General features: G+C 44.9%; 1 protein-coding gene across 6 annotated transcripts in view; it reads right to left on the bottom strand.

Annotated features, from left to right (window-relative positions):
- Positions 1 to 27,908, bottom strand: part of ARMH1 (armadillo like helical domain containing 1) — a 649,433-nt gene that overhangs the window by 280,256 nt on the left and 341,269 nt on the right. For 4 of the 6 annotated variants that reach the window (XM_078671739.1, XM_078671740.1, XM_078671742.1 and 1 more), the window contains one exon: positions 17,469 to 17,591. The exons of the other annotated variants lie outside the window; for them this stretch is intronic. In XM_078671739.1, coding sequence (XP_078527865.1) covers positions 17,469 to 17,591 — 123 coding nt within the window. The remainder of the gene's footprint in view (positions 1 to 17,468; positions 17,592 to 27,908) is intronic. 6 annotated transcript variants of the gene reach the window in all.

The following is a 27,908-nucleotide window of genomic DNA, read 5'->3' as shown; positions in this document are numbered from 1 at the left end:
AACACAGAATTAACAGATCACAGTACCAGAGGTAACTCCATCCAGACCTGTTGATGAACACAGAATTAACAGATCACAGTACCAGAGGTTACTCCATCCAGATCTGATGATGAACACAGAATTAACAGATCACACTACCAGAGGTTACTCCATCCAGATCTGGTGAATAACACAGAATAAACAGATCACTGAACCTGAGGTTAATCCTTCCAGACCCGATGATGAACACATGATAAACAGATCACAATACCAGAGGTTACTCCTTCCCGACCCGATGATGAACACAGAATAAACAGATCACACTACCAGAGGTTGCTCCTTATAGACCCTATGCTGTACACGGAATAAACAGATCACAGTAGAAATGCGTTACTTACCTGTAACAGCAGTTATCCAGTATTGGTGTCTTTCATAGATTCACATGCCTGAATCATTCCCCGTCGTCGAGATGGGAGCCCCGGTAATAGAAAAGTAATGTCCTATAGACATACATAGAGAAAAATAGGCCTAAGGGCCTTGCCTTAGTAGCCTATCTATGTCCTTTTGTAAAAAGGACCAAATTTCCAAAGGTAGCCAATCAGCTACCACCTCCCTCTAGAACCTTCCTGCCAGGAGCCTCAGTCTCTCAGATTTTCGTACGCACCAAGCTAGGTAGACGTAACATATGCTCTGTAGTGAGAGATGAGTCCTTCCTGGGGAGGTGGGAGGGTTGCATGTGAATCTATGAAAGACACCAATACTGGATAACTGCTGTTACAGGTAAGTAACGCATTTCTTATCCAGTATTATGGGTGTCTTTCATAGATTCACATGCCTGAATCAGAATAGCAAGCAATACATTATGCACATATGCGATGGAATATAACAGTCTGAGATAATACATATCATGTGACTAGATACCATCAGTAATATAAAGAGTAAAGTAAATAAATGTGCATACCATTGCAGGACGGTGGGAAGTAGGAAGGCTCATCTTACTGGAAGAGATGGCGAAGTACAGCTTGGCCCACAGCTGCATCCTGCATCAGTTCCGTGTCCAGGCAGTAGTGTCTGGTAAAGGTGTGCGGCGATTTCCAGGTGGCCGCTCTGCAGATGTCCAGAATCGGTACACCAGCGAATAGTGCTGCCGATGTGGACACAGCTCTCGTGGAATGTGCTTGGACTGAGGAATGTAATGGACGTCCGGCTTTGTCATGACAAAATGCAATTGTTGCCGATATCCATCTGGAAATGGATTGTTTGGAGAGTGGCATGCCTTTTCTCGGCCTACTGAAGGCAACGAAAAGTTGTTTGGTCTTTCTGAAAGCTTTCGTTTTGTCGAGGTAAAATTTTAGACATCTCTTAATGTCCAAAGAGTGAAGAGATCTTTCCGCCACTGTGCCTGGGTTCGGGAAGAATGAGCGAAGCACAAGTGGTTCATTGAGATGGAAGTCCGAGGGGACTTTAGGAATGAAACGGGGGTTGGTTCTCAATATGACTCTGTCCTCTCGAAATTGCAAGAAAGGATCCTGTATCGAAAGAGCTTGCAACTCACTGACTCTTCTGGCTGATGTTAAAGCTAAAAGAAGTGCAGTTTTCCAGGAAATGTATTTGATTTCAGCCCTATGGATAGGTTCAAATGGATGTTTCATTAATTGATTGAGTACAATATTCAGATGCCACGTTGGTGGTATTCGTCTTGGTCTAGGGAAAGATCTGTAAAGCCCTTTAAGAAACTGTTTTATCAGTCTGTTGGACCATAGTGAAGGGCCTTTTGAAGACCTTGTGAAGCGTGAGATTGCTGCCAGGTGTACCCTGATGGAAGCATGCGCAAGACCTGTTTGGGCTAGATGCAGGAGATAAGGCAGTATCTGCTCTGGAGTGATCCTGAAAGGGTGTATATTGTTGTCTTTACACCAAATGCAAAATCGTTTCCATTTCAAGGAATAAGTTTTGTTCGTGCTAACTGCTCTTGCTTTAGCTAGGACTTCCTTGCACTCCTGCGGGATGCTTAGGTGACAGAATTCTCGGTACTCAGGAGCCAAGCCGATAATCTGAGAGATTTCAGATTCGGGTGGAGTATCTGGCCTTTGGACATCGAGAGTAGAGAGGGATGTTGAGGCAGTTGGATTGATGGACGGACTGAGAGGCGACGGAGGTCCGCGAACCAATGTTGTCTCGGCCAGTATGGGGCAATGAGAATCAATGTGCAATGTTCCATTTTCATCTTCCGGATGACTCTGCTCATCAGGGGAAATGGCGGAAATGCGTACGCAAACACGTTGCGCCATGCGATGGAAAATGCATTTCCTAATGACCCCTGTTGGGGATGCCAACTTGCGAAGCTGTGGCATTTTTTGTTCTCCTTGGTGGCGAAGAGGTCTATCTGTGGTTTTCCCCATGTCGAGAAGATGTTGTCTAGAACTTGTTGGTTCAGTTCCCATTCGTGGGACATTGACCTCTGTCTGCTGAGAGCGTCTGCTATGACGTTGTCTTTTCCTGGGACATACTCTGATGTTAATGTGATGTTGTTGAGCAGTAGCCAGTTCCAAATTTTTTGTGATTCGCGAGACAGCGTCAGCGAGCGTGTCCCTCCCTGCTTGTTTAAGTAGTGCATTGTGGTCGTGTTGTCCGTCCTCACTAGCACTGCTGAATTTTTGATGCGAGGGAGGAATGCCTGCAGGGAGTGAAGGACTGCACGTAGTTCTAGGAGGTTGATATGCAGAGCCTTCTCTTGCTCCGACCATCTGCCGCTGATTTGTAAGTCTTGAAGGACTGCACCCCATCCTTCGAGAGATGCGTCCGTCGTTATGACGTGTGGAGTTTCTGGTAACAAGAACGTGAGACCTTTGGATAGGTTCTTGAGCTTCATCCACCAACCCAGCGTCTCGGATATTTGTCGAGTGACGACAATGTGATCCTCGAAGGAATCTGTACATTGGGTCCACTGTTTGGTCAGGGCCTCCTGAAGGGGGCGCATTCTGAGCCGACAGTGAGGGATGAGTAGAATGCAGGAAGACATCATCCCTAGAAGAGATTTGAAAATCCTTACTTTGATGGTTGGTTTTGAAGATATTGCGGTAGCTAGAGTCATCAGTTTGTTTTTTCTTTCCAGAGACGGGAAAGCTTTGGAGGAAATGGTGTTTATAGTGGCCCCCAGAAATGTGATTATCCTGGTGGGTTGTAAAGTAGATTTTTCGAAGTTGAGAGTCAAACCTAGGTCCTGGAAAATATCGAGACAGGCGTTGGAAGACAGCTGCGCGTCGGTGAGAGACGGTGCTTTCACCAGCCAGTCGTCCAGGTAGGGGAAGACCTGGTGATTCTGTTGTCTCAGGTAAGCTGCCACAGGAGCCAGGCATTTTGTAAAAATGCGAGGCGCTGATTTGAGGCCAAATGGGAGGACACAAAATTCGAATCGTAGGAATTTTTTGTGTCGTCTGTGTATTGGGACATGGTAATATGCATCTTGCAGGTCCAAAGATGTCATAAAGTCTCCTTCCTCCAGGGAGCCTAGGATTTCCTGGATAGTCACCATTCGAAACGATTGGCTTTTCAGGAAGGCATTGAGCGCCCTGAGATCTAGAATGGGCCTCCATTTCTTCTTTTTCTGTTGGATTAAAAAGAAGCGGGAATAAAATCCCTTTCCCTTTTGAGCTGATGGGACTCGCTCTATTGCTCCCTTTTTTATCATGGAAGAGATTTCCTTCAGTAACATACGAAGGTGTTTGTGATGATGTTTGTGAGGAGGGGTTAATGGTGGTATGGAGTTGAATTCCAAGGTGTGACCGTGTTGAATCAATTGTAGTACCCACCGATCCGTCGTAATCATTTTCCAATTTTGGAGGAAATGTGTCAGCTTGCCACCAATTTTGAGCGGATAGGATGGTGGGGGGACTGGCTGCGGGAAATGGTCATTGTCTTCCGCCAGTCGTTTTCTTTTGCGATTTGCCCCTGAAGTTCTGTCTCCCGTAGGGGGTCTGACGACTTTGTTGTTGCTGTCGCTGCGGGTATTGTGAGCGATTTTGATTATATGAGTATGTGGATTTGCCTTGATAGGATCCTCTGTATGTGGATTGTCCCCTTCCTCTGTGCCCTCGAAAGGACTGGTTTCTGAATTGTAAAGTCCCGAGGGCCCTTGCAGTATCGGTATCTTTCTTAATCGTCTGCAAGGCTTCATCTATTTTAGCTCCAAATAGTTGTTGTCCGTCATAGGGCATATCTACAACTTTGGTTTGTACCTCTTGCCTGAAGGACGTCGCTTTGAGCCATCCTTGTCTGCGCAAAACTGCGGCGCCTGCAAGCTGTCTGAAGCCTGTCATGGCGACATCGACAGCTGAATCTATGATTTCTGATGCAGACATTTGACCTTCATGAAGGAGTGCCTGGACCTCATTTTTCAAGTCGTCAGGCACGTGCGTGAGATATGGAGCAATATCTTCCCATAGTTGCCTATTGTATCTGCCCAGCAGAGCAATGGCGTTGGCCACTTTGACCGTCATGGCTGACGTTGTGGAGAAGCGTTTGCCTATGCCATCCAATTTCCTGCCCTCCTTGTCTGGTGGTGCTGACAGTGGCGAGGATGGGTTTCTGGAGTTCTTCTGGGCGGCTTGAGTGACGACCGAATCTGGTTTTGGATGTGAATTAAAACAAGTGGCTGCCGTTGACGGAGCTCTGTATTTTTTGTCCAGTCTAGGGACCACTATTGAAACAGATGCAGGAGTTTGCATGAGTTGTAGCCCCTGTTCCCAGATATGTTCTATTATGGGAATGGACCGTGCCTCCTTCCTTATGGGGTCTTTGAAGTCATACAAGAAACAATCCGTTACTTTTGTTTCCATTGCCATGTGAAATCTAGTGGCCGCTCTCTCTATTAAATTGTGGAATCCACCGATATCCACTGGTGGAGAGTCTGATGTGCTGGGTTCCGGTGTGGCCGGAGAATGAGCAACGTAATCCTCATCATCTCTGTTTTGAGAGAGGTCATCTCTAACCTCACCTTCCTCAGGAGGTTCGTCGTCATCATCAGAGGATTGTATGTTGTGAACCTGTTCATTGTCTTGAGGAATAACCAAAGGTGCTGGTCTTGCCCTTGGTGATCTTTGCTGTTTGGAAGATTCTTGAGAATTGTCATGTGAAGGTGTCGCCGACGATTCTGGGAATCGCTTTTTATAGTCTGTGATCAGGAATTGAAGATCATTAACTATCTCAGCCGGCAATACGATCATTGGAGTGACTTGAGTATTTACCTGAGCCCGAACAGTTTCTTCCGTAAAAATAACATCATCTCCGTCATCGTCAGTACTCTGGCATTTGACATTGAGATCTGACGGGCTAGTAGCTTGTTCGAATTGTTCATCATCTGATTCGTCAGCTTGTAGTATGTGAGAAGGAAGCAGTGATTGAACCCTACTGGGTGATGTCAATTCGGGCGTAATAGGGAGCTTGGTGACCTTTTTTGAAGGAATTAACTCCGCTTTTTTCCATGGCGTCGATGATGTCGTCGTCGACGAGGTCGTCGACGGTGTCGTCGACGGTATCGACGTCGAGTGTCCCTTCGCCGATGAAGCTGTCGTCGACGTGGTGGTCGTCGACGGTGCGGCTGTCGACGATGTCTTCGTCGACGCGATCGTCGACGGTGCCTTCGCCGTCGTCGATGCGGTCGTCGACGGTACTTTCGCCGTCGTCGATGTGGTCGTCGACGGCAGTTTTGTCGGCGGCGGCGTAGTAGCCGTCGACGGTGCATTTGTCGTCGGCGGTGCTCCTACCGTCGTCGGTGTCTTCGTCGACGATGCGGTGGACGTCGACTGAATTCTCGTCGACGATGTCGGTGTTTTCTGTTTTGTCGACGTCGACTGTGATGACGACGGAGATTTGACAAACGATTGCTGTTTTTTAATAAGTACAATCGACGGTATTGGCTTACCCGTCGTCGACGAGTGGGTGGTCGTCGTCGTTGAAGTCAAGGCTGACGATGCCACCGTCGTCGAGACTGTCGTCGTCGATGTGGAAACATAGTTCGTTTTTCTTGAAGAGAATGTCATGGAAGTAGACGACAAGGACTGCGATGGCTTTCTGAAGGTTGCAGCATCCTTCACAGACGTGTCAGATCTTGCCTCAGAAGACTTTGAAGTAGTCTTTTTGTGAGGGACGTCTGGATGGCCAGGGGAAGCCTCCCTTGGCCTTTTTAAGGACAGTTTTGAGGAAACTGAAGCCATTTCACTGCCCTCCGAGGAGAGCACCTCATCATCTCTGGTTTTGAGTCTGTTCAACCAGAGGAGCAGTCTGCCTTCTCTATCCTTAAGTGTTTTGGAAGAGAATGTTCTACATACCCTGCAGTCCTTTACTGTGTGGTCAGGGTAGAGGCAGTAGAGGCAAGTCTCATGCTTGTCGTCGACGTGCAGTCTCTTCTTGCCACAAGAAGAACAAGCTCTGAAGAGTCCTTTTTTCTGTTGTTCAGCCATAGTTGAAATATAATCCAAGTTTTTTGAAGAAAAGTAGAGAATTTGAAGAAACCTGAGGAGAGCTCAGGTGGGGACTCCCTAGCACAACGTGCGGTAGAAAATCTGAGAGACTGAGGCTCCTGGCAGGAAGGTTCTAGAGGGAGGTGGTAGCTGATTGGCTACCTTTGGAAATTTGGTCCTTTTTACAAAAGGACATAGATAGGCTACTAAGGCAAGGCCCTTAGGCCTATTTTTCTCTATGTATGTCTATAGGACATTACTTTTCTATTACCGGGGCTCCCATCTCGACGACGGGGAATGATTCAGGCATGTGAATCTATGAAAGACACCCATAATACTGGATAACCAGAGGTTACTCTTTATAGACCATATGCTGACACAGAATAAATAGATCACAGTACCAGAGGTTACTCCTTCCAGACCCAATGATGAACACAGAATAGACAGATCACACTACCAGAGGTTGCTCCTTATAGACCCTATGCTGTACACGGAATAAACAGATCACAGTACCAGAGGTTACTCTTTATAGAGCATATGCTGACACAGAATAAATAGATCACAGTACCAGAGGTTACTCCATCCAGATCTGATGATGAACACAGAATAAACAGATCACTGAACCTGAGGTTACTCCATCCAGACCCGAGGATGAACACAGAAAACAGATCACAGTACCAGAGATTACTCCTTCCAGACCCTATGCTGAACAAGGAATAACAGATCACAGTACCAGAGGACACTACTTCCAGATCCGATGATGAACACAGAATAAACAGATCACAGTACCAGAGGTTACTCCATCCAGACCTGATGATGAACACAGAATAAACAGATCACTGTAGCAGAGGTTACTCCTTATAGACCCGATGATGAACACAGAATAAACAGATCACAGTCCCGAGGTTACTCCTTCCAGATCTGATGATGAACACAGAATAAACAGATCACAGTCCAGAGGTTACTCCTTCAGATCTGATGATGAACACAGAATAAACAGATCACAGTACCAGAGGTTACTCCATCCAGACCCGATGATGAACACAGAATAAACAAATCACAGTACCAGAGGTTACTCCTTATAGACCCGATGATGAGCACAGAATAAACAGATCACAGTCCAGAGGTTACTACTTCCAGATCTGATGATGAACACAGAATAAACAGATCACAGTACCAGAGGTTACTCCATTTAAACCCGATGATGAGCACAGAATAAACAGATCACACAACCAGAGGTTACTCCTTATAGAACCGATGATGCACACAGATTAAACAGATCACTGTACCAGAGGTTACTCCTTATAGAACCGATGATGAACACGGAATAAACAGATCACTGTACCAGAAGTTACTCCATCCAGACCTGTTGATGAACACAGAATAAACAGATCACAGTACCAGAGGTTACTCCATCCAGACCCGATGATGAAAACAGAATAAACAGATCACAGTACCAGAGGTTACTCCATCCAGACCCGATGATGTACACAGAATAAACAGATCACAGTACCAGAGGTTACTCCTTCCAGACCCGATGATGAACACAGAATAAACAGATCACAGTACCAGAGGTTACTCCATTTAAACCCGATGATGAGCACAGAATAAACAGATCACACAACCAGAGGTTACTCCTTATAGAACCGATGATGCACACAGATTAAACAGATCACTGTACCAGAGGTTACTCCTTATAGAACCGATGATGAACACGGAATAAACAGATCACTGTACCAGAAGTTACTCCATCCAGACCTGTTGATGAACACAGAATAAACAGATCACAGTACCAGAGGTTACTGCTTATAGACCCGAGGATGAACAACGAATAAACAGATCACAGTACCAGAGGTTACTCCATACAGACCCGATGATGAACACAGAATAAACAGATCACACTACCAGAGGTTGCTCCTTATAGACCCTATGCTGTACACGGAATAAACAGATCACAGTACCAAAGGTTACTCCTTCCAGACCCAATGATGAACACAGAATAAACAGATCACACTACCAGAGGTTACTCTTTCCAGACCTGATGATGAACACAGAATACACAGTTTGCAGTCCCAGATCTGGTGATGAACACATGATAAACAGATCACAGTACCAGAGGTAACTCCATCCAGACCTGTTGATGAACACTGAATAAACAGGTCACAGTACCAAAGGTTACTCCATCCAGACCTGTTGATGAACAAAGATTAAACAGATCACACTACCAGAGGTTACTCCATCCAGATCTGATGATGAACACAGAATTAACAGATCACAGTACCAGAGGTAACTCCATCCAGACCTGTTGATGAACACAGAATTAACAGATCACAGTACCAGAGGTTACTCCATCCAGATCTGATGATGAACACAGAATTAACAGATCACACTACCAGAGGTTACTCCATCCAGATCTGGTGAATAACACAGAATAAACAGATCACTGAACCTGAGGTTAATCCTTCCAGACCCGATGATGAACACATGATAAACAGATCACAGTACCAGAGGTAACTCCATCCAGACCTGTTGATGAACACAGAATAAACAGGTCACAGGACCAAAGGTTACTCTATCCAGACCCGAGGATGAATACAGAAAACAGATCACGGTACCAGAGATTACTCCTTCCAGACCCTATGCTGAACAAGGAATAACAGATCACAGTACCAGAGGCCACTACTTCCAGATCCGATGATGAACACAGAATAAACAGATCACAGTACCAGAGGTTACTCCATCCAGACCTGATGATGAACACAGAATAAACAGATCACAGTACCAGAGGTTACTCCTTATAGAACCGATGATGAACACAGATTAAACAGATCACAGTACCAGAGGTTACTCCATCCAGACCCGATGATGAACACAGAATAAACAAATCACAGTAGCAGAGGTTACTCCATCTAAACCCGATGATGAGCACAGAATAAACAGATCACAGTACCAGAGGTTACTCCTTATAGAACCGATGATGAACTCAGATTAAACAGATCACAGTACGAGAGGTTACTCCATCCAGACCCGATGATGAACACAGAATAAACAAATCACAGTACCAGAGGTTACTCCTTATAGACCCGATGATGAACACAGAATAAACAGATCACAGTACCAGAGGTTACTCCTTATAGACCCGATGATGAACACAGAATAAACAGATCACAGTACCAGAGGTTACTTCTTCCAGACCCGATGATGAACACAGAATAAACAGATCACAGTACCAGAGGTTACTTCTTCCAGACCTGTTGATGAACACAGAATAAACAGATCACAGTAGCAGAGGTTACTCCTTATAGAACCGATGATGAACTCAGATTAAACAGATCACAGTACGAGAGGTTACTCCATCCAGACCCGATGATGAACACAGAATAAACAGATCACAGTACCAGAGGTTACTCCTTATAGAACCGATGATGAACTCAGATTAAACAGATCACAGTACGAGAGGTTACTCCATCCAGACCCGATGATGAACACAGAATAAACAGATCACAGTACCAGAGGTTACTTCTTCCAGACCCGATGATGAACACAGAATAAACAGATCACTGTACCAGAAGTTACTCCATCCAGACCTGTTGATGAACACAGAATAAACAGATCACAAAACCAGAGGTTACTCTTTATAGACCATATGCTGACACAGAATAAATAGATCACAGTACCAGAGGTTACTCTTTATAGACCATATGCTGACACAGAATAAATAGATCACAGTACCAGAGGTTACTCCTTCCAGACCCGATGATGAACACAGAATAAACAAATCACAGTACCAAAGGTTACTCCATCCAGACCTGTTGATGAACACAGAATAAACAGATCACACTAACAGAGGTTGCTCCTTATAGACCCTATGCTGTACACGGAATAAACAGATCACAGAACCAGAGGTTACTCTTTATAGACCATATGCTGACACAGAATAAATAGATCACAGTACCAGAGGTTACTCCTTCCAGACCCAATGATGAACACAGAATACACAGTTGGCAGTACCAGATCTGGTGATGAACACAGAATAAACAGATCACTGAATCTGAGGTTAATTCTTCCAGACCCGATGATGAACACATGATAAACAGATCACAGTACCAGAGGTAACTTCATCCAGACCTGTTGATGAACACTGAATAAACAGGTCACAGTACCAAAGGTTACTCTATCCAGACCTGTTGATGAACACAGATTAAACAGATCACTGAACCTGAGGTTAATCCTTCCAGACCCGATGATGAACACATGATAAACAGATCACAGTACCAGAGGTAACTCCATCAAGACCTGTTGATGAACACAGAATAAACAGGTCACAGTACCAAAGGTTACTCTATCCAGACCCGAGGATGAACACAGAAAACAGATCACGGTACCAGAGATTACTCCTTCCAGACCCTATGCTGAACAAGGAATAACAGATCACAGTACCGGAGGCCACTACTTCCAGATCCGATGATGAACACAGAATAAACAGATCACAGTACCAGAGGTTACTCCATCCAGACCTGATGATGAACACAGAATAAACAGATCACTGTAGCAGAGGTTACTCCATCCAAACCCGATGATGAACACAGAATAAACAGATCACAGTCCAGAGGTTACTCCATCCAGACCTGTTGATGAACACAGAATAAACAGATCACAGTACAAGAGGTTACTCCATCCAGACCCGAGGATGAACAACGAATAAACAGATCACAGTCCAGAGGTTACTCCTTCCAGATCTGATGATGAGCACAGAATAAACAGATCACAATACCAGAGGTTAATCCTTATACAACCGATGATGAACACAGATTAAACAGATCACTGTACCACAGGTTACTCCTTATAGAACCGATGATGAACACAGATTAAACAGATCACTGTACCAGAAGTTACTCCATCCAGACCGGATGATGAACACAGAATAAACAGATCACTGTAGCAGAGGTTACTCCATGCAGACCCGATGATAAACACAGAATAAACAGTTCACAGTACCAGAGGTTACTCCTTATAGCCCCGATGATGTACACAGATTAAACAGATCACTGTACCACAGGTTACTCCTTCCAGACCCTATGATGAACACAGAATAAACAGATCACTGTACCAGAAGTTACTCCATCCAGACCTAATGATGAACACAGAATAAACAGATCACTGTAGCAGAGGTTACTCCATCCAGACTCGATGATGAACACAGAATAAACAGATTACAGTACAAGAGGATACTCCTTATAGACCCTATGCTGTACACGGAATAAACAGATCACAGTACCAGAGGTTACTCTTTATAGACCATATGCTGACACAGAATAAATAGATCACAGTACCAGCGGTTACTCCTTCCAGACCCAATGATGAACACAGAATAAACAGATCACACTACCAGAGGTTACTCCTTCCAGACCCGATGATGAACACAGAATAAACAGATCACAGTACCAAAGGTTACTCCCTCCAGACCCGATGATGAACACAGAATACACAATTTGCAGTACCAGATCTGGTGATGAACACAGAATAAACAGATCACAGTCCCAGAGGTTACTCCATCCAGACCCGATGATGAACACAGAATAAACAGATCACAGTACCAGAGGTTACTCCATCCAGTTGTATAGCATTTTAGGACCCTAGTGTAATTTTACCGATTCATGACCTTATATAGATATAATTCACATTACCCTTATATAGGCATAAAAATCACACCCCTATTTAGACATAACCCATCCAGTCCAAATACGGCATGGCTACTTCCACTAGTTCCAAAAAGCCACAACGATTTCTTGGAAAACTCGGCTTCAGCAGTCAGGGACATCCCCTTTCTTGAATATTGATTTGTCCTAAAAATCATGGCGTTTTCAAAGAACTACCTTCTTTGGTGACGTTATTATGTCCGACCTTACGTCAATCCAGGCACCTTCAAGGTATAAATATGCCTACACTTGTCCAAGCAAACACACAGTGGTTTGGAGCCGTCCGACTATATACTTGCTCGACGCATCTCGCTACAGCAAGTACAGAAGGAAGCCGACCCTCCAGCTGACGCACTGACAGAGAGGCTGCCTTGGTACGGAGCTGATTAGACCCTAAGAGAAATCTTGAACAGATTCTTGGCAAAGAAAATAAACACATACTTACTTCTTCCCTCGTACTAGACTAAGGTTAGGTGCATCTGGGTAGGCGTATTTTAGAAACACCAGTTGAGTACTTTTAGTCTTTGTTATTTATGTATGTATTTTATGGCTTAGAAACCATACCATGCTTTTACAGTATTATTTCATAATGCTCTTCTTGCTGTACGCATTATACTTTACAGCCAGTATTATGATTGTAGCAGTTCATTTCTTCTGCATGAGAAAGAAGACTGTTCAATAAATACTTTTATTGAAAATGCCTGTCACTCTATTTCTCTGCACCTCTGGTGAAACGAAGCATGCACGATTGACTGAGTAAAATATCTATCTATTGTTTACACGACTCTGAAGATCAGTTTTATTCTTGGGGGAACAAAGTTGTCATGTTTATGCGGTTGTCAGAAACGAATCCCTTCTTGTATATTCGAGAAAGTTTCTAGTGACCTCTGATCTAGCTGGCACTCACAATTGAGTCTAATATATTCGATAGAGACCTAGTCGACCTAAGTCCTACGTCACATTTATAGGATATATTATTCCAATGCGCAGAGCCTATTGGGAATATAGGAACTACACTACAATCCAGACCCGATGATGAACACAAAATAAACAGATCACAGTACCAGAGGTTACTCCATCCAGACCCGATGATGAACACAGAATAAACAGATCACAGTACCAGAGGTTACTCCATCCAGACCTGTTGATGAACACAGAATAAACAGATCACAGTACAAGAGGTTACTCCATCCAGACCCGAGGATGAACAACGAATAAACAGATCACAGTACCAGAGGTTACTCAATCCAGACCTGATGATGAACACAGAATAAACAGATCACACTACCAGAGGTTAATCCTTATACAACCGATGATGAACACAGATTAAACAGATCACTGTACCACAGGTTACTCCTTATAGAACCGATGATGAACACAGATTAAACAGATCACTGTACCAGAAGTTACTCCATCCAGACCGGATGATGAACACAGAATAAACAGATCACTGTAGCAGAGGTTACTCCATGCAGACCCGATGATAAACACAGAATAAACAGTTCACAGTACCAGAGGTTACTCCTTATAGCCCCGATGATGTACACAGATTAAACAGATCACTGTACCACAGGTTACTCCTTCCAGACCCTATGATGAACACAGAATAAACAGATCACTGTATCAGAAGTTACTCCATCCAGACCTAATGATGAACACAGAATAAACAGATCACTGTAGCAGAGGTTACTCCTTATAGACCCAATGATGAACATAGAATAAACAGATCACAGTACCAGAGGTTACTCCATCCAGACTCGATGATGAACACAGAATAAACAGATTACAGTACAAGAGGATACTCCTTATAGACCCTATGCTGTACACGGAATAAACAGATCACAGTACCAGAGGTTACTCTTTATAGACCATATGCTGACACAGAATAAATAGATCACAGTACCAGCGGTTACTCCTTCCAGACCCAATGATGAACACAGAATAAACAGATCACACTACCAGAGGTTACTCCTTCCAGACCCGATGATGAACACAGAATAAACAGATCACAGTACCAAAGGTTACTCCCTCCAGACCCGATGATGAACACAGAATACACAATTTGCAGTACCAGATCTGGTGATGAACACAGAATAAACAGATCACAGTCCCAGAGGTTACTCCATCCAGACCCGATGATGAACACAGAATAAACAGATCACAGTACCAGAGGTTACTCCATCCAGTTGTATAGCATTTTAGGACCCTAGTGTAATTTTACCGATTCATGACCTTATATAGATATAATTCACATTACCCTTATATAGGCATAAAAATCATACCCCTATTTAGACATAACCCATCCAGTCCAAATACGGCATGGCTACTTCCACTAGTTCCAAAAAGCCACAACGATTTCTTGGAAAACTCGGCTTCAGCAGTCAGGGACATCCCCTTTCTTGAATATTGATTTGTCCTAAAAATCATGGCGTTTTCAAAGAACTACCTTCTTTGGTGACGTTATTATGTCCGACCTTACGTCAATCCAGGCACCTTCAAGGTATAAATATGCCTACACTTGTCCAAGCAAACACACAGTGGTTTGGAGCCGTCCGACTATATACTTGCTCGACGCATCTCGCTACAGCAAGTACAGAAGGAAGCCGACCCTCCAGCTGACGCACTGACAGAGAGGCTGCCTTGGTACGGAGCTGATTAGACCCTAAGAGAAATCTTGAACAGATTCTTGGCAAAGAAAATAAACACCTACTTACTTCTTCCCTCGTACTAGACTAAGGTTAGGTGCATCTGGGTAGGCGTATTTTAGAAACACCAGTTGAGTACTTTTAGTCTTTGTTATTTATGTATGTATTTTATGGCTTAGAAACCATACCATGCTTTTACAGTATTATTTCATAATGCTCTTCTTGCTGTACGCATTATACTTTACAGCCAGTATTATGATTGTAGCAGTTCATTTCTTCTGCATGAGAAAGAAGACTGTTCAATAAATACTTTTATTGAAAATGCCCGTCTCTCTATTTCTCTGCACCTCTGGTGAAACGAAGCATGCACGATTGACTGAGTAAAATATCTATCTATTGTTTACACGACTCTGAAGATCAGTTTTATTCTTGGGGGAACAAAGTTGTCATGTTTATGCGGTTGTCAGAAACGAATCCCTTCTTGTATATTCGAGAAAGTTTCTAGTGACCTCTGATCTAGCTGGCACTCACAATTGAGTCTAATATATTCGATAGAGACCTAGTCGACCTAAGTCCTACGTCACATTTATAGGATATATTATTCCAATGCGCAGAGCCTATTGGGAATATAGGAACTACACTACAATCCAGACCCGATGATGAACACAAAATAAACAGATCACAGTACCAGAGGTTACTCCATCCAGACCCGATGATGAACACAGAATAAACAGATCACAGTACCAGAGGTTACTCCATCCAGACCTGTTGATGAACACAGAATAAACAGATCACAGTACAAGAGGTTACTCCATCCAGACCCGAGGATGAACAACGAATAAACAGATCACAGTACCAGAGGTTACTCAATCCAGACCCGATGATGAACACAGAATAAACAGATCACACTACCAGAGGTTGCTCCTTATAGACCATATGCTGTACACAGAATAAACAGATCACAGTACCAGAGGTTACTCCTTCCAGACCCAATGATGAACACAGAATAAACAGATCATACTACCAGAGGTTAATCCTTCCAGACCCAATGATGAACACAGAATAAACAGATCACAGTACCAAAGGTTACTCCCTCCAGACCCGATGATGAACACAGAATACACAGTTTGCAGTACCATAGGTTGCACTTTCCTGATCTGATGATGAACACAGAATAAACAGATCACAGTCCCAGAGGTTACTCCTTCCAGACCGGTTACTCCTTATAGACCCGATGATGAACACAGAATAAACAGATCACAGTACCAGAGAATAATCCTTACGAACCGGATGATGCACACAAAATAAACAGATCACAGTATCAGAAGTTATTCCATCAAGACCTCCGGCGGTTAGCAGTGGCCACACTTTGGTGAAGCTGCTCTATCAGCTTCATATCTGTGTCTTTGTGTAAGCTGAAGACACACAGTTACTGATCCAACTGGACCCAATGGAGAACCCTATAGTCCATCTGTTGGGAGCTCTGTATCAGTGTTGGTCTTCCACAAGAGCATGGATGTCAGCTGAAGCCGATGGAGGTATCACTGACAGCTGTGGCCCTGCAACTTCCGTTGTCTTCCGTGGGTTCACATCTGCTACAGATGAGGCACCCATAATCAGTGGCCCTTTCATTGGTCACTCTCTCACTGTGTGCCTAAAAATCCCAATAGACTTCGGAGGATCCGCCTAAGACACATGAAAGCAGGGTGCAATGGATCCCTGGTGATTTGCAAACATTTCACAGCAGGGCAAAGACCGACACACACTCGATATCAGTGTTTGACCTGAGGGAATTGTTTTTCTTTTTACAGGAGTGCCAAGTGCCGGAGCTTCCGTCCCCACCCTGGTCATGGGCATTTCACCACCTCCAAATGCAGCGCTGTTTAATTAGGATCTCTGACCATCCCTTGTCTACATAGTGGACAACACACAAAGGTACAGGTACAACCAGTTACAGAGTATACTTCTCATATACGGTGTGTAGAGTTACTTTGGGGTACTTGTGAATCAGTGTACCATATTGAATGTGTGGGGTAATAAGATCCTGTAGTGCAGTGCAACTGACCTTATATCTGTCCACATGCCCCTGTCTTCATTGAGGTAGGGTGACACTTTCATTCCACTCAAAATAGATTGTCAGCCGTTCTCTTGATTCATCTATTACCCAGTAGGAAGACTTCACCAGTCATCCATCGCAGGTTAATAACATGAGTGCCCTCTGGTTAGGTAACAAAGACCATCTGATGTCACTTTCTATGATGTGGTTGGGGTCAAAGGTCTGCTGGCCTTGCGTTCAGTCCCCAAGTTGTTCTGAAATGTTGAGAGGTATGGGCCTAATGTGCTGCCAGCACTCACTGAGATTGGCAGCCCTGGGGGCCTCTCCGCTTTAGAAGACGGAAGCATGTATCCTTTCATGCATGCTGGGAAACTCAAATGGTAAACACCAAGAAAGGTGAGTTACAGGTAGAAAAGACCCAGCTCGACCTTTGAAAGCAGTCAACATGCTCTGCACAGGTGTGGTTGCAAAGCCCTTTCAAGGTGCAGGGCCCATGGCAAACAGACCCTGATGCTACGTCCCTCCTTCCCCAAAGTCACACATTTGTGTCAGCCCTGTGGTACCCAGTCAAACATACATGTGAAATGCACCGCAGATAACAGACAGAACATGTATCATCATGTCTTACCTTCCAGAATCTTAGCCATTATAGCGTTGCTATCTTTGGTGGAAGGCTTCAGCAGCGCAACGAGGCCACTCAACAAGGCCAAGCGAACATCATACTGCATGAAGTCCTTCATCAACTGCAGCGCTGAAACCAAAACATGCAGCATGAGGGCTGTCACTCAGAATAATGCATCTCTGTTCTACAACAGGAGGGTTCAGAGATGAAGGGATGGTTTCACAGCACTATCCCACCTCATCTAACTTTCAGTTGACCTTTTAGTATTTTTTTTTGTTTCAGGAAAGAGAAATGTTACTAACAGATTGCCAATGATCAGTACCTGATTAAGCCCATCATGTTCTCTAGCAGATATGTTCTTCTAAGACCTACAGGACAAAACCTACAGTCACGCCTCGGCCCGTTAGCAATGCCTCCTCCTATATGAGTTGACACGGTCAATGATATATCACTAACTACTGTGCATCCTCACTATCCCACCATTTTTAATGTCAGGGTCTTGAGCTCATGGGGAGAGGGTGCAGAGCAGTGGTCAGGACCTGATTACCAGCAACATTTCAGGTAAATGAGTGGGATCTCACCAATATTGAAGTCTCAGGGAATTTGAATGGGGTGGGACGGTGTATTGGGAAAATGTGCTCTAACTAGCAATCAAAGAACTCCTAGTTAAGCTGAGGAAACAGTAAAATCAAGCCACGTTTTTAGGAAGGCCAAAGCAGTACGCAAACAATCTCCAGTAAAGTGTATTATATATTATATAAGTTCATTGCATTTCTTACTTAAATGTTCTCTGTGGTTTTCCCAAAATTCGTACTTGTTTTTACAATTTGGCAGCAGGAGGAGCCAGGACCTAATGATATGCCTTTCTCCCTCTCTTTCAATATTGATGTAGCCTACTTTGCTGTTTGCCTCAGCTTATTCACTTCAAGAACAGTTTATTTTGGTTGAAAATAAAGAAAACATTTTGTACATACAAACATAGTAGAGAATAAATTACTTTGAATTGGTTATAAAACATACATAGAAACAATAGAGTTTAGAATCCATTAAAGGAGGCGAGAATCCAAATTTGCCAAACACCAAGATGACTTTTTCGAATGCTCCAGTTCGGCTTAATTTCTGGGGTCCTGGAGTGCTCTGAGGCATGTGAGGGCCCATCATCGGAGCAGACTTTGAAGTAGACGTGTCAGCTCACGTAATGATTGAACCCTGGATTCCCAGGATCCACAGTTGTCCCAAAACGACCAGGTTTTCCTCCCTTTCAGACACCCACAGGAAGTGGCAAGCTGATGGTGGGAAGCAAGATCTCTGGTATTTCCAGTGTAGCTGCATTGGAAAAGAATACCCTTTATCTGTAATGGTGTGGCATGCAGTGGAAAGGAATATCCTTTATCTGTAATGGTGTGGCATGCGGTGGAAAGGAATACTCTTTATCTGTAATGGTGTGGCATGCACTCGAAAGGAGTACCCTTTATCTGTAATGGTGTGGAATGCGCTGGAAAGGAATACCCTTTATCTGTAATGTTGTGGCATGCAGTGTAAAGGAATACCCTTTATCTCTAATGGTGTGGCATGCACTGGAAAGGAGTACCCTTTATCTGTAATGGTGTGGCATGCGCTGGAAAGGAATACCCTTTATCTCTAATGGTGTGGCATGCGGTGGAAAGGACTACCCTTTAAATGTAATGGTGTGGCATGCGGAGAGCGCTAGTCTGGATCCGCACAAGAGGAGAGGTTTGGACGCACCGGGTGCTCTGAGTGGGCAGGCTTGTTGCAGAGTGTAGATTAGCCAACTCGTAACAGGGCATTATAGAGATGAGACCCAAGTAATGTGCATAAGAGTGCCATTATGTGGGACTAGGGATTTGATTCACAACAATATTTTGTTATTCGAAGATAAATCAGGGAGTTAGTCCAAACGGAACAAACGCCAAAGTGTCTTTAGACAACATCAAGCAAAAAGATATCTTAACATGAAAAACACGGGAGAACCTAGTAGTTTGAAAAATATATCTTACTTTATATATTTTGTTTGCAAATGAAGTACAAAAGAATAAAATCATTCAGCACAGAATCAAGTAAAGAAGCAAAATCAAATTGGCCTAACAGTACATGATTAAGCAACTATTCCTATTAAGTCATATGCAACAAATCTCTTGATGAGAGTATGTATTGCTTCAAGATTACAAAGTTTCTTAGGAATAGAAGATGAGGTCGACGTTTCGGTCTGTTCGGCTGTAGTCCATCAGACAATCTTCAGGACGAGAACAATTATTGGCTGAAAAGCAAAACTCTTATTTGAGGTAGCAAACAACTGCCTAGTACCATGTACTGGATCTATGGTTGCTGCTGCAGATGAAGTACTGTAATATGCAACAAGCTGTTTTGTTCGAAGCAGTAACGCCGCTACCTGATTAAGATTGTATATATAAACACAGCATCTTGCAGCCATTCATCTATATTGGCGCAGTCCTTGGTCCACGAATCAAATAAAGGAAATTAATTTTCCTATATTACAGTACTTCATCTGCACCAGCAACCATAGATCCAGTACATGGTACTAGGCAGTTGTTTGCTACCTCGAATAAGAGTTTTGCTTCTCTTACCATTTATATCATTGCCCAAGCCTCCAAGGGTACATTGGGTTCCCCAAACTATCGATTTTATTATGTGGGACTAGCCTATTTTATGGAAATATCTTTAATTGGTCCAAACTAAACACATTATGTAAAAGTGGGACCAACATACAGCCTTATTTTACTCCTGTGAAGACAGGTACCTTCCTCATAAGTCTCTGTGCCTATTACAATGCAAATGAAATATTTGGTCTTTTAACGGAGTTACTTCCCTCAGAATCCCTTCCGGAATGCTTAATTTGGAGTTTTTGGAACAGAGAAACAATCTGCCAATAGTATCAAATGTGCGTTCTAAATCTAAGTACGCACAGTCAAGTGGAGGGTTAGCTTTCATATGTGCAACAGAAATCTAATCAATAAACACAAACCAGGTGGAGATAGTTTGTGGTGTTTGTGTAGTGCGCACTAAGCAGTGGCAGTGGAGCACTATACAGGATCAAAGGCATACAGGCAATGAGTGGCAAGAGAAGTAGCTGGTTATTGGTTTGTTGCTGCATTATAATGTTGTGTTCTTTAAAGAGGCTCTTCTTCAAATCTTTCCTAAACTGAAGCAGCGTTGGGTCATTCTTGATGGATAAGGCAATGTTGTTGCAGATCTTTCATGTTTAGATGGAAAAAGCCTGCTATCTTGTTTTTGACACATCTTTGGGGCTTATTATGATGGTGGAAGAACAGCCACCGCCAGGTAGGCAGTGGCGGTCCTTCAGCCATCACACAGGAAATTCCCACCGCCAAATTAGGATGGAGGTGGGAATCCCAATGTGTGTTGCGGTTCTGCCACGGTTTTGCAAGGCGGTCCTTTTCCACCCACTTTGCGGAACCAGGACACAGGGCAGCATTGCGGCGGTGCCTTGTAGGTACCACCGTAGGGATTACGAAATCCCTTTCCGCCATCCCGCCATTCCGTCATCCCACCGCAAAAAGACAGGCAGAGGCTGGATTCGGGGGCCCATTGCAGGCCCCTTCTATGTGAGTGTGTGGGGGTGCACTGGCGGGGGTATCCATGGTACCCCCCCCTCCATATCCATGCACCAAGTGGCAAGCACCGCGGTGCCTGCCACTATGGTGGGCACAGTCTAATATGTGTGGTGGGACCACCGCACGTCTGGCAGGCGGTCCGAGCACCGCAACGATGGCGGGCAGACTGATGTCTGCCCGCCATCGTAATGAGCCCCTTTGTGTCCAGTCTGATGGTGTCTAGGCAGCAAGTGTGCCGAGATCCACAAAAGATGGTGAGCTTCTGTGCAAGATAAGCATGGGTTCTGGTTGAGATGGACATGTAATGCACTGTCGTTTACAAAAGTTGGTTTGTATAGAGGGGAATATACCCAATTTTTGAGACCCAAAAATGACTCAAACAAAGTTTTTGCTGCTTGGGCAGGACATGTTGGACGACGATAATTCAATGAGGTAATTTTAAAAATAGGAACCATTAAGGATTCCTCCCAGTTAGATGGAGTTACAATTTCTACAGACAAGGAGCTGATTCACACAGGTTTAGGGTAATCGGGTCCCTTACTACATGTCAAAATTATGCGCAATATTTGGTATTATTCACTCATTTTTGCATTCATAAATTTTTCTGAGAGTTCATAATACTTCTTTACAAATAGTTATTCCTCATTTCAACATGTCATTGAGTATTAAAGCTCTTTTAGTCTTTGGTTGCTCGTTCTATCCTACATTGTTTTTTTTAATTTCGGTTGCAAGGTAATTCCTTACTTGTCTATTTTTTTCTTACCAACGACAGAAGGCCTCCTTTAGGTAAAAATCTGTTTCCTTGTGGTTTGTTCATGCTGATCTGCTAATAAATTTCTTATTTTTTACAAATTTTTATTGCAGTCATCCTTCTCTGACTATTTTACAGATGTTTATAATACTCAGAAAAGAGCAAAGGGTTATATTTACCATTGCAAGAACAATTTAGATTTCCTTCACATTTACCATTTTTTGTTAAAATCTGCTGTTTGAGGTTTAGGAGTCTGGCCCTGGAAATTTGTGGTCTCCCCACTGGATTGAACAGAATGCATTGTTGAATGTGGCCCAAGGATATTCGCTTCTTTTTTTCCAATTGTTCTACGTTGCAGATTTAGGTATGTGCTATCCAGTATTGTTCCCCATAGTTCTCTGTTGTAGGTTTAGGTATTTGCTATCCAGTATTTTTAGGTCGAGCCTAGACCGTGCTTGTGCTGTCTGGAAGATCTGTTGTATGTACTTTCTGGGCTCTGGAGGTCAGCCCCAGGACTTGACTGCTTCTGCTTTTGCTCAAGGACTTCATTTCTGTTCAACTACCTCAATGTAACTGTCTTGATAAAAACGACCAGTGGAGGTCAGTAAAATACCAGAATTGCTTTCTGCTTAGGAACTTTATTTCTATTTTTTTCTGGCAACTGTCTCTATTTAACTTTCTTGACATAAAACTACTAGCAGAGGTCAATAAAATACCACAATCACTTTAGCATTCCCTATATTCCAGGCCATAGAAACTTGTCTTCAACGAGCACCCGTACACAATAATATTTTTTTCAAATCTTGCATTTCCAGTGATATGACCACCGAAAGACCAGATTTTATATTAAAAGCTGAGCTTATGACTATACCATTTCCCGCAATATTTCTCTCCCAGTGTTCCCATACCTGACGTGTTCTGCAGTTTTGTGCTTCATTTCTCAACAAAGCCACTATCCTTGTATATGCTGGAAAAGTGCTTGAATAATGCAGCTAAAAGAACAAGTTACTTACCTTCGGTAACGCTTTTTCTGGTAGATACAGTATCTGCCTGTGGATTCCTCACCTTGTGAATATCCCCCTTGAGTCAGCAACATTAGGAAATTCTTTTTGTAGCTTCGCGCCGACGTGGACTTGGACGTCAGAGAGGCACGCCCATAACAGGCCCACGCCGGCGTGATGACATCAGTTCCGCCCTTTTTTCCGTGCCTTCGAGGCACACGGACGGACCCATGACAGTAGATATATACATAGTATACACAGTACACAATAGTCAAGGTAAAACACACAGTGTAAAGTAAATATAATACATTTTCCTTGTCCATAAAATATTTACAACACAGATTCCCTGGTATAGAAGAGCGGACAACGGGGAGGCGGGTGGGTCAGTGAGGAATCCACAGGCAGATACTGTATCTACCAGAAAAAGCGTTACCGAAGGTAAGTAACTTGTTCTTCTGATAGATACATCTGCCGTGTGGATTCCTCACCTTGTGAATAGAGTCCCACTGCAGTCCCCACTCCCCGAGGAGGGTGTCCACTCTTCTAAACCAGGAAATCCTGGAGGACAGAGCGAGCAAAGTGGCCGTCCCTCCTCACTTCGGAATCCAAGCAGTAATGCTTTGCGAAAGTGTGAAGGGAAGACCAAGTTGCCACCCTACAAATGTCCTCTACAGGAACACCTCTAGCCAATGCTGAGGTTGAAGATTTAGCTCTTGTAGAATGAGCCCTTATACCCTCTGGTGGTTCCTTACCGGCCAAAGAGTAGCAGATCTTTATACAGAGGACGATCCATCTTGACAAAGTTCTTTTATGGACCGCTCTTCCTCTCTTGCAGCCAGCAAACAAAATGAAGAGCTGGTCATCCAACCGACAGTCTTTAGATCTGTCCAGGTAAAAGGACACCGCCCTTTTGGGGTCCAGACGGTGTAATCTCTCCTCCTCCTTGGAAGGGTGTGGGGGAGGATAAAAGGTAGGGAGGGTAATGGATTGACCAAGGTGGAAAGGAGTCACCACCTTAGGCAGAAAAGCAGCCCTGGTCCTAAGAACCATTCGATCAGCATGAATGGTCAAGAAAGGGGGCTTGGAACTAAGAGCTTGAAGCTCACTTACCCTCCTTGCTGAGGTTATTGTAACGAGGAAAACTGTATTTAGAGTCAAAAGCCTCATAGGACATTTGTGAAGAGGCTCAAAGGGAGCACCCATCAAAAAGGTCAAGACAAGATTTAAGTCCCACTGAGGCACAATAAAAGGAGTAGGAGGGAACTTATCTGTGAGGCCCTTCAAAAACCTTAAAACTACAGGAGATTTAAAAAGAGACGGCTGGTCAGGCAAGCAGAGAAATGCCGACAGTGCTGAAAGATAGCCCTTCACTGTGGCAACAGCAAGCCCCAGCTGCGCCAGAGAGAGGGCAAACTGGAGAAGATTAGACAAATGGGCTCTCAAAGGGTCAATAGATTTATCCTCACACCAAGTGACAAATTTTGACCATCTATATGAATAGATGGACTTAGTGGAGTCATGCCTGGCTGACAAGATGACATCCAACACGTCAGGCGGGAGAGAAAAGGAATTCAGGTTGCCCCGTTCAATCTCCAGGCATGAAGGTGTAATGTCTGGAGGTGGGGGTGTAGAACCTGCCCCTCCATCTGTGAGAGGAGGTCTGCCCTGAGAGGGAGAAGGAGCGGCGGGTGAGAGGAGAGGTGGAGAAGATCTGTGAACCACACCCTTCTTGGCCAACCCGGGGCGACCAATATGACTTGGGCCAGGTCCTGGCGAATCTTCCTCAGAACGCAAGGAATCAAGGGTATGGGAGGAAACGCGTAAAGGAGTTGATTTCCCCAACTCAACTGAAACACGTCCCCCAAGGCTCCTTGCATCGGATACTGGAGACTTCAGTACGACAGGCAGTGAGCATTCTCGCGAGTGGCAAACAGATCGAGAACAACCTCTGGATGGAGCCTCCACTCGTGGTCGGCCGAGAACTGATGACTCAGACTGTCTGCTCGCATGTTCAGAACCCCGGCCAGATGATTTGCGATCAGACAAATCTGATGGTCCTGAACCCAAGACCAGAGCCGCAGAGCCTCTCTGCAGAGACACAGCGACCCTACTACTCCCTGCTTGTTGATGTACCACATCGCGGTCGTGTTGTCCGTCAGGACTTGCACTGACCGACCGCGAAGGGAAGGGAGGAAGGCCTTCAGCGCCAAACGTATCGCCCGCAATTCTAGAAGGTTGATGTGAAGCAACCTTTCCTCTGGAGACCAAAGACCCTTGACCTCCAGATCCCCCAGATGAGCACCCCACCCTAGAGTGGATGCATCCGTTATCACCGTGGCCACCGATGGAGACAGATGGAAAGGCTTCCCTTGTGACAGATTGCCTTCCACGCCCCACCAAGATACATCCGCTGGAGCCTCTCTGGAGATCCTCACTGACTCCCTGAGATCCCCTTGGTGTTGAAACCACTGCCTGCGGAGGCACCATTGGAGTGCCCTCATGTGCCAGCATGCATGGTTGACCAACAGAATGCATGAAGCCATCAGACCGTGCAGACGGAGAACCTTCAGGACTGGAACTACCGCTCCATTGAAAAATAAAGGAATCATTTCCTGTATGTCGCGAATCCTTTGAGGAGGAGGGAATGCACGACACACAGTAGTGTCCAGTACCGCATCTATGAACAGGTTGCGCTGGGAGGGCACCCCCAGCGGAGAAGTGTGGCTCAGGGGTTAGAGGCCGCAGACCCGGAAGCTGAGATCGGTCCTGGACCAGGGTTCAATTCCCCGCCTCGGCGGGGTCTTGGGCTAAAAATTCCACGGACTCGATAATTCTCACCCCGGTGCCTCCTCGACTCACGGGTTCACACTCTGCGACTCTGGGCAATAGCTTGCTTAATCTCCACAACGGCCCCTCGCGGCGGGATGCCTGACTTTCACCTTGTGGATACCCTGCTATCTCACAGGGGAATACCAGGAAGGGTTCCCTAAGCAAGCGCCGGGAAACCCACTGCGGGTAGCTGTGCGCTATATAAGCTCAACTACATTTACATTTACCAGGTGAGACTTGGGTACATTTATCGAAAAACCCAAACGGTACAACAACTGAGTTGTCTCCTGCAGATGCTGGAGCACTTTCTCTGACGACTCTGCTTTGATCAGCCAGTCGTCCAAATAGGGGAATACCGGAATCCCCGACTTTCTGAGATGTGCCGCCACCACTGCCATCACCTTGGTGAAGACTCGAGGCGCAGTAGTAATTCCAAAAGGAAGGACCGCAAACTGATAGTGCTGCGATCCCACCGTAAAACGGAGATACTTTCTGTGCGACTTCAGGATTGGGATGTGGAAATACGCATCCTGCAAGTCGAGCGACACCATCCAGTCTTCTTCCAGCAGCGCTTGAAGAACGTGTGCAAGGGTGAGCATCTTGAATTTCTCTTGTTTCCGATAGAGATTCAAGATCCTGAGATCCAGGATTGGACGAAGTCTGCCATCCTTCTTGGGGATCAGGAAATACCGGGAGTAGCACCCTTTCTTAACAAAGTCTGTACTTCCTCCTGTAGAAGTAACAGATGTTCCTCCGTGCAATAACCTTGGCAAGGAGGGTAATTGGGAGGAAATTCCCGAAAGGGAAGGGCATACCCATTTTCTACGAGATTGAGAACCCAAAGATCTGATGTAACTGATTCCCAATCCCATAGAAAGTAGGTAAGCCGGCCCCCACTGGACCCACATGATCCTGAATGGCGGATCTAGGGCTGCTTTTCTGTGGCTGGGGGGTTGGAGGAGGTGGAGGAGGAAGAGGTTTGACGCCCTCGAAGACGAACCCTTTGCTTCCCCCTGTATGACCTGTATAAGGTGTTCTGCTGCTGCTGTTGTTGCTGCTGCTGACCTTGTCTAAAGTTCCGAAAGGAAGAGCGTGCAAATCCTCTGAACTTTCTGGCCAATGCACCTCTAATTTGGAGACCCAAAGACCTGGCAGTAGCTCTGCTGTCTTTAAACCTTTCGAGGGCTGTATCTGCCTTCTTGCCAAAAAGTCCTTCTCCATCAAAAGGCAGATCCAAAAGCGCTGCCTGAACATCAGCAGAAAAGTCCGAGGACTTTAGCCAAGCCGATCTTCGCGTAGCAACTGCAGTACCACAGAATCAGCCGTGTCAAGACCGCTCTGAATTACTTGGCGTGCCGCTGCTTGGGTGTCAGACAACACCTACTCGAAATCACTCCTGTTCTCCTCAGGGATCTTAGGAGCCAAAGCACACATTGAGTCCATAAGTGCGTGCACATACCTCCCCATGAGACAAGTGGCATTTGTAGACTTCAAGGCCATACTTGCAGATGAGAAAGTTTTCTTGGCCACCTGATCTTGCTTTTTTGCCTCCTTGTCCCCAGGAACTTGGGGAAATGCACTTATAGACTTCTTAGAGCACGCAGCCTGAATCACCAGGCTCTCTGGAGAAGGGTGAGATGTCAAGAACGCAGGGTCCTCAGGAGCTACCCTATACCTTCTAGCCACACTCTTGGATACAGCAGGAGCAGAATGTGGCTTCTTCCACACCTCCATAATGGGCTCAGTTAATGCCTCATTAAATGGAAGTAAAGGCTCCACAGCCAAACTCGGTGAGTGAAGTACTTCTGTTAGAAGGTTTGACTTAAATTCAACTGTTGGCAATGTTAAATTTAAAAGTCCTGCAGCCTTTCTCATCACCGCATGATATGGCTGGACATCCTTTGAAGGCGCATCATGCCCTGATGGCAATTCCCACTCCGGGGAAAAATCCAGGCCACTGGCATCAGCAAGCTCTTCAAAACAATCTTCACCCAGCTCACCTTCCTTTAAGTCAGGGCGAGAGTCGGCATAACTTTGTTCCTTCAAGAGGCGTTGTGCTTCTCTCCTGGACCTCTCCTTTACACGCCTCGGCACCGGATCCATAAACGACTCTGACGGAGTCGGAACCGACGTCTGTACCGACTTCGATGGCCCAGTTGTATGCTCCTGATGTCTACTTGGAGCAGGCGACGTCGGCATCGGAGTCGTCGACTTCGGACGAGCCGGTGACAACCTCGGCGGAGCCGGGAAC

Source organism: Lissotriton helveticus, chromosome 1_2, assembly GCF_964261635.1.
Source record: "Lissotriton helveticus chromosome 1_2, aLisHel1.1, whole genome shotgun sequence".
Lineage (NCBI taxonomy): Eukaryota > Metazoa > Chordata > Amphibia > Caudata > Salamandridae > Lissotriton > Lissotriton helveticus.
This window is presented reverse-complemented; position numbering and strand designations above follow the sequence as displayed.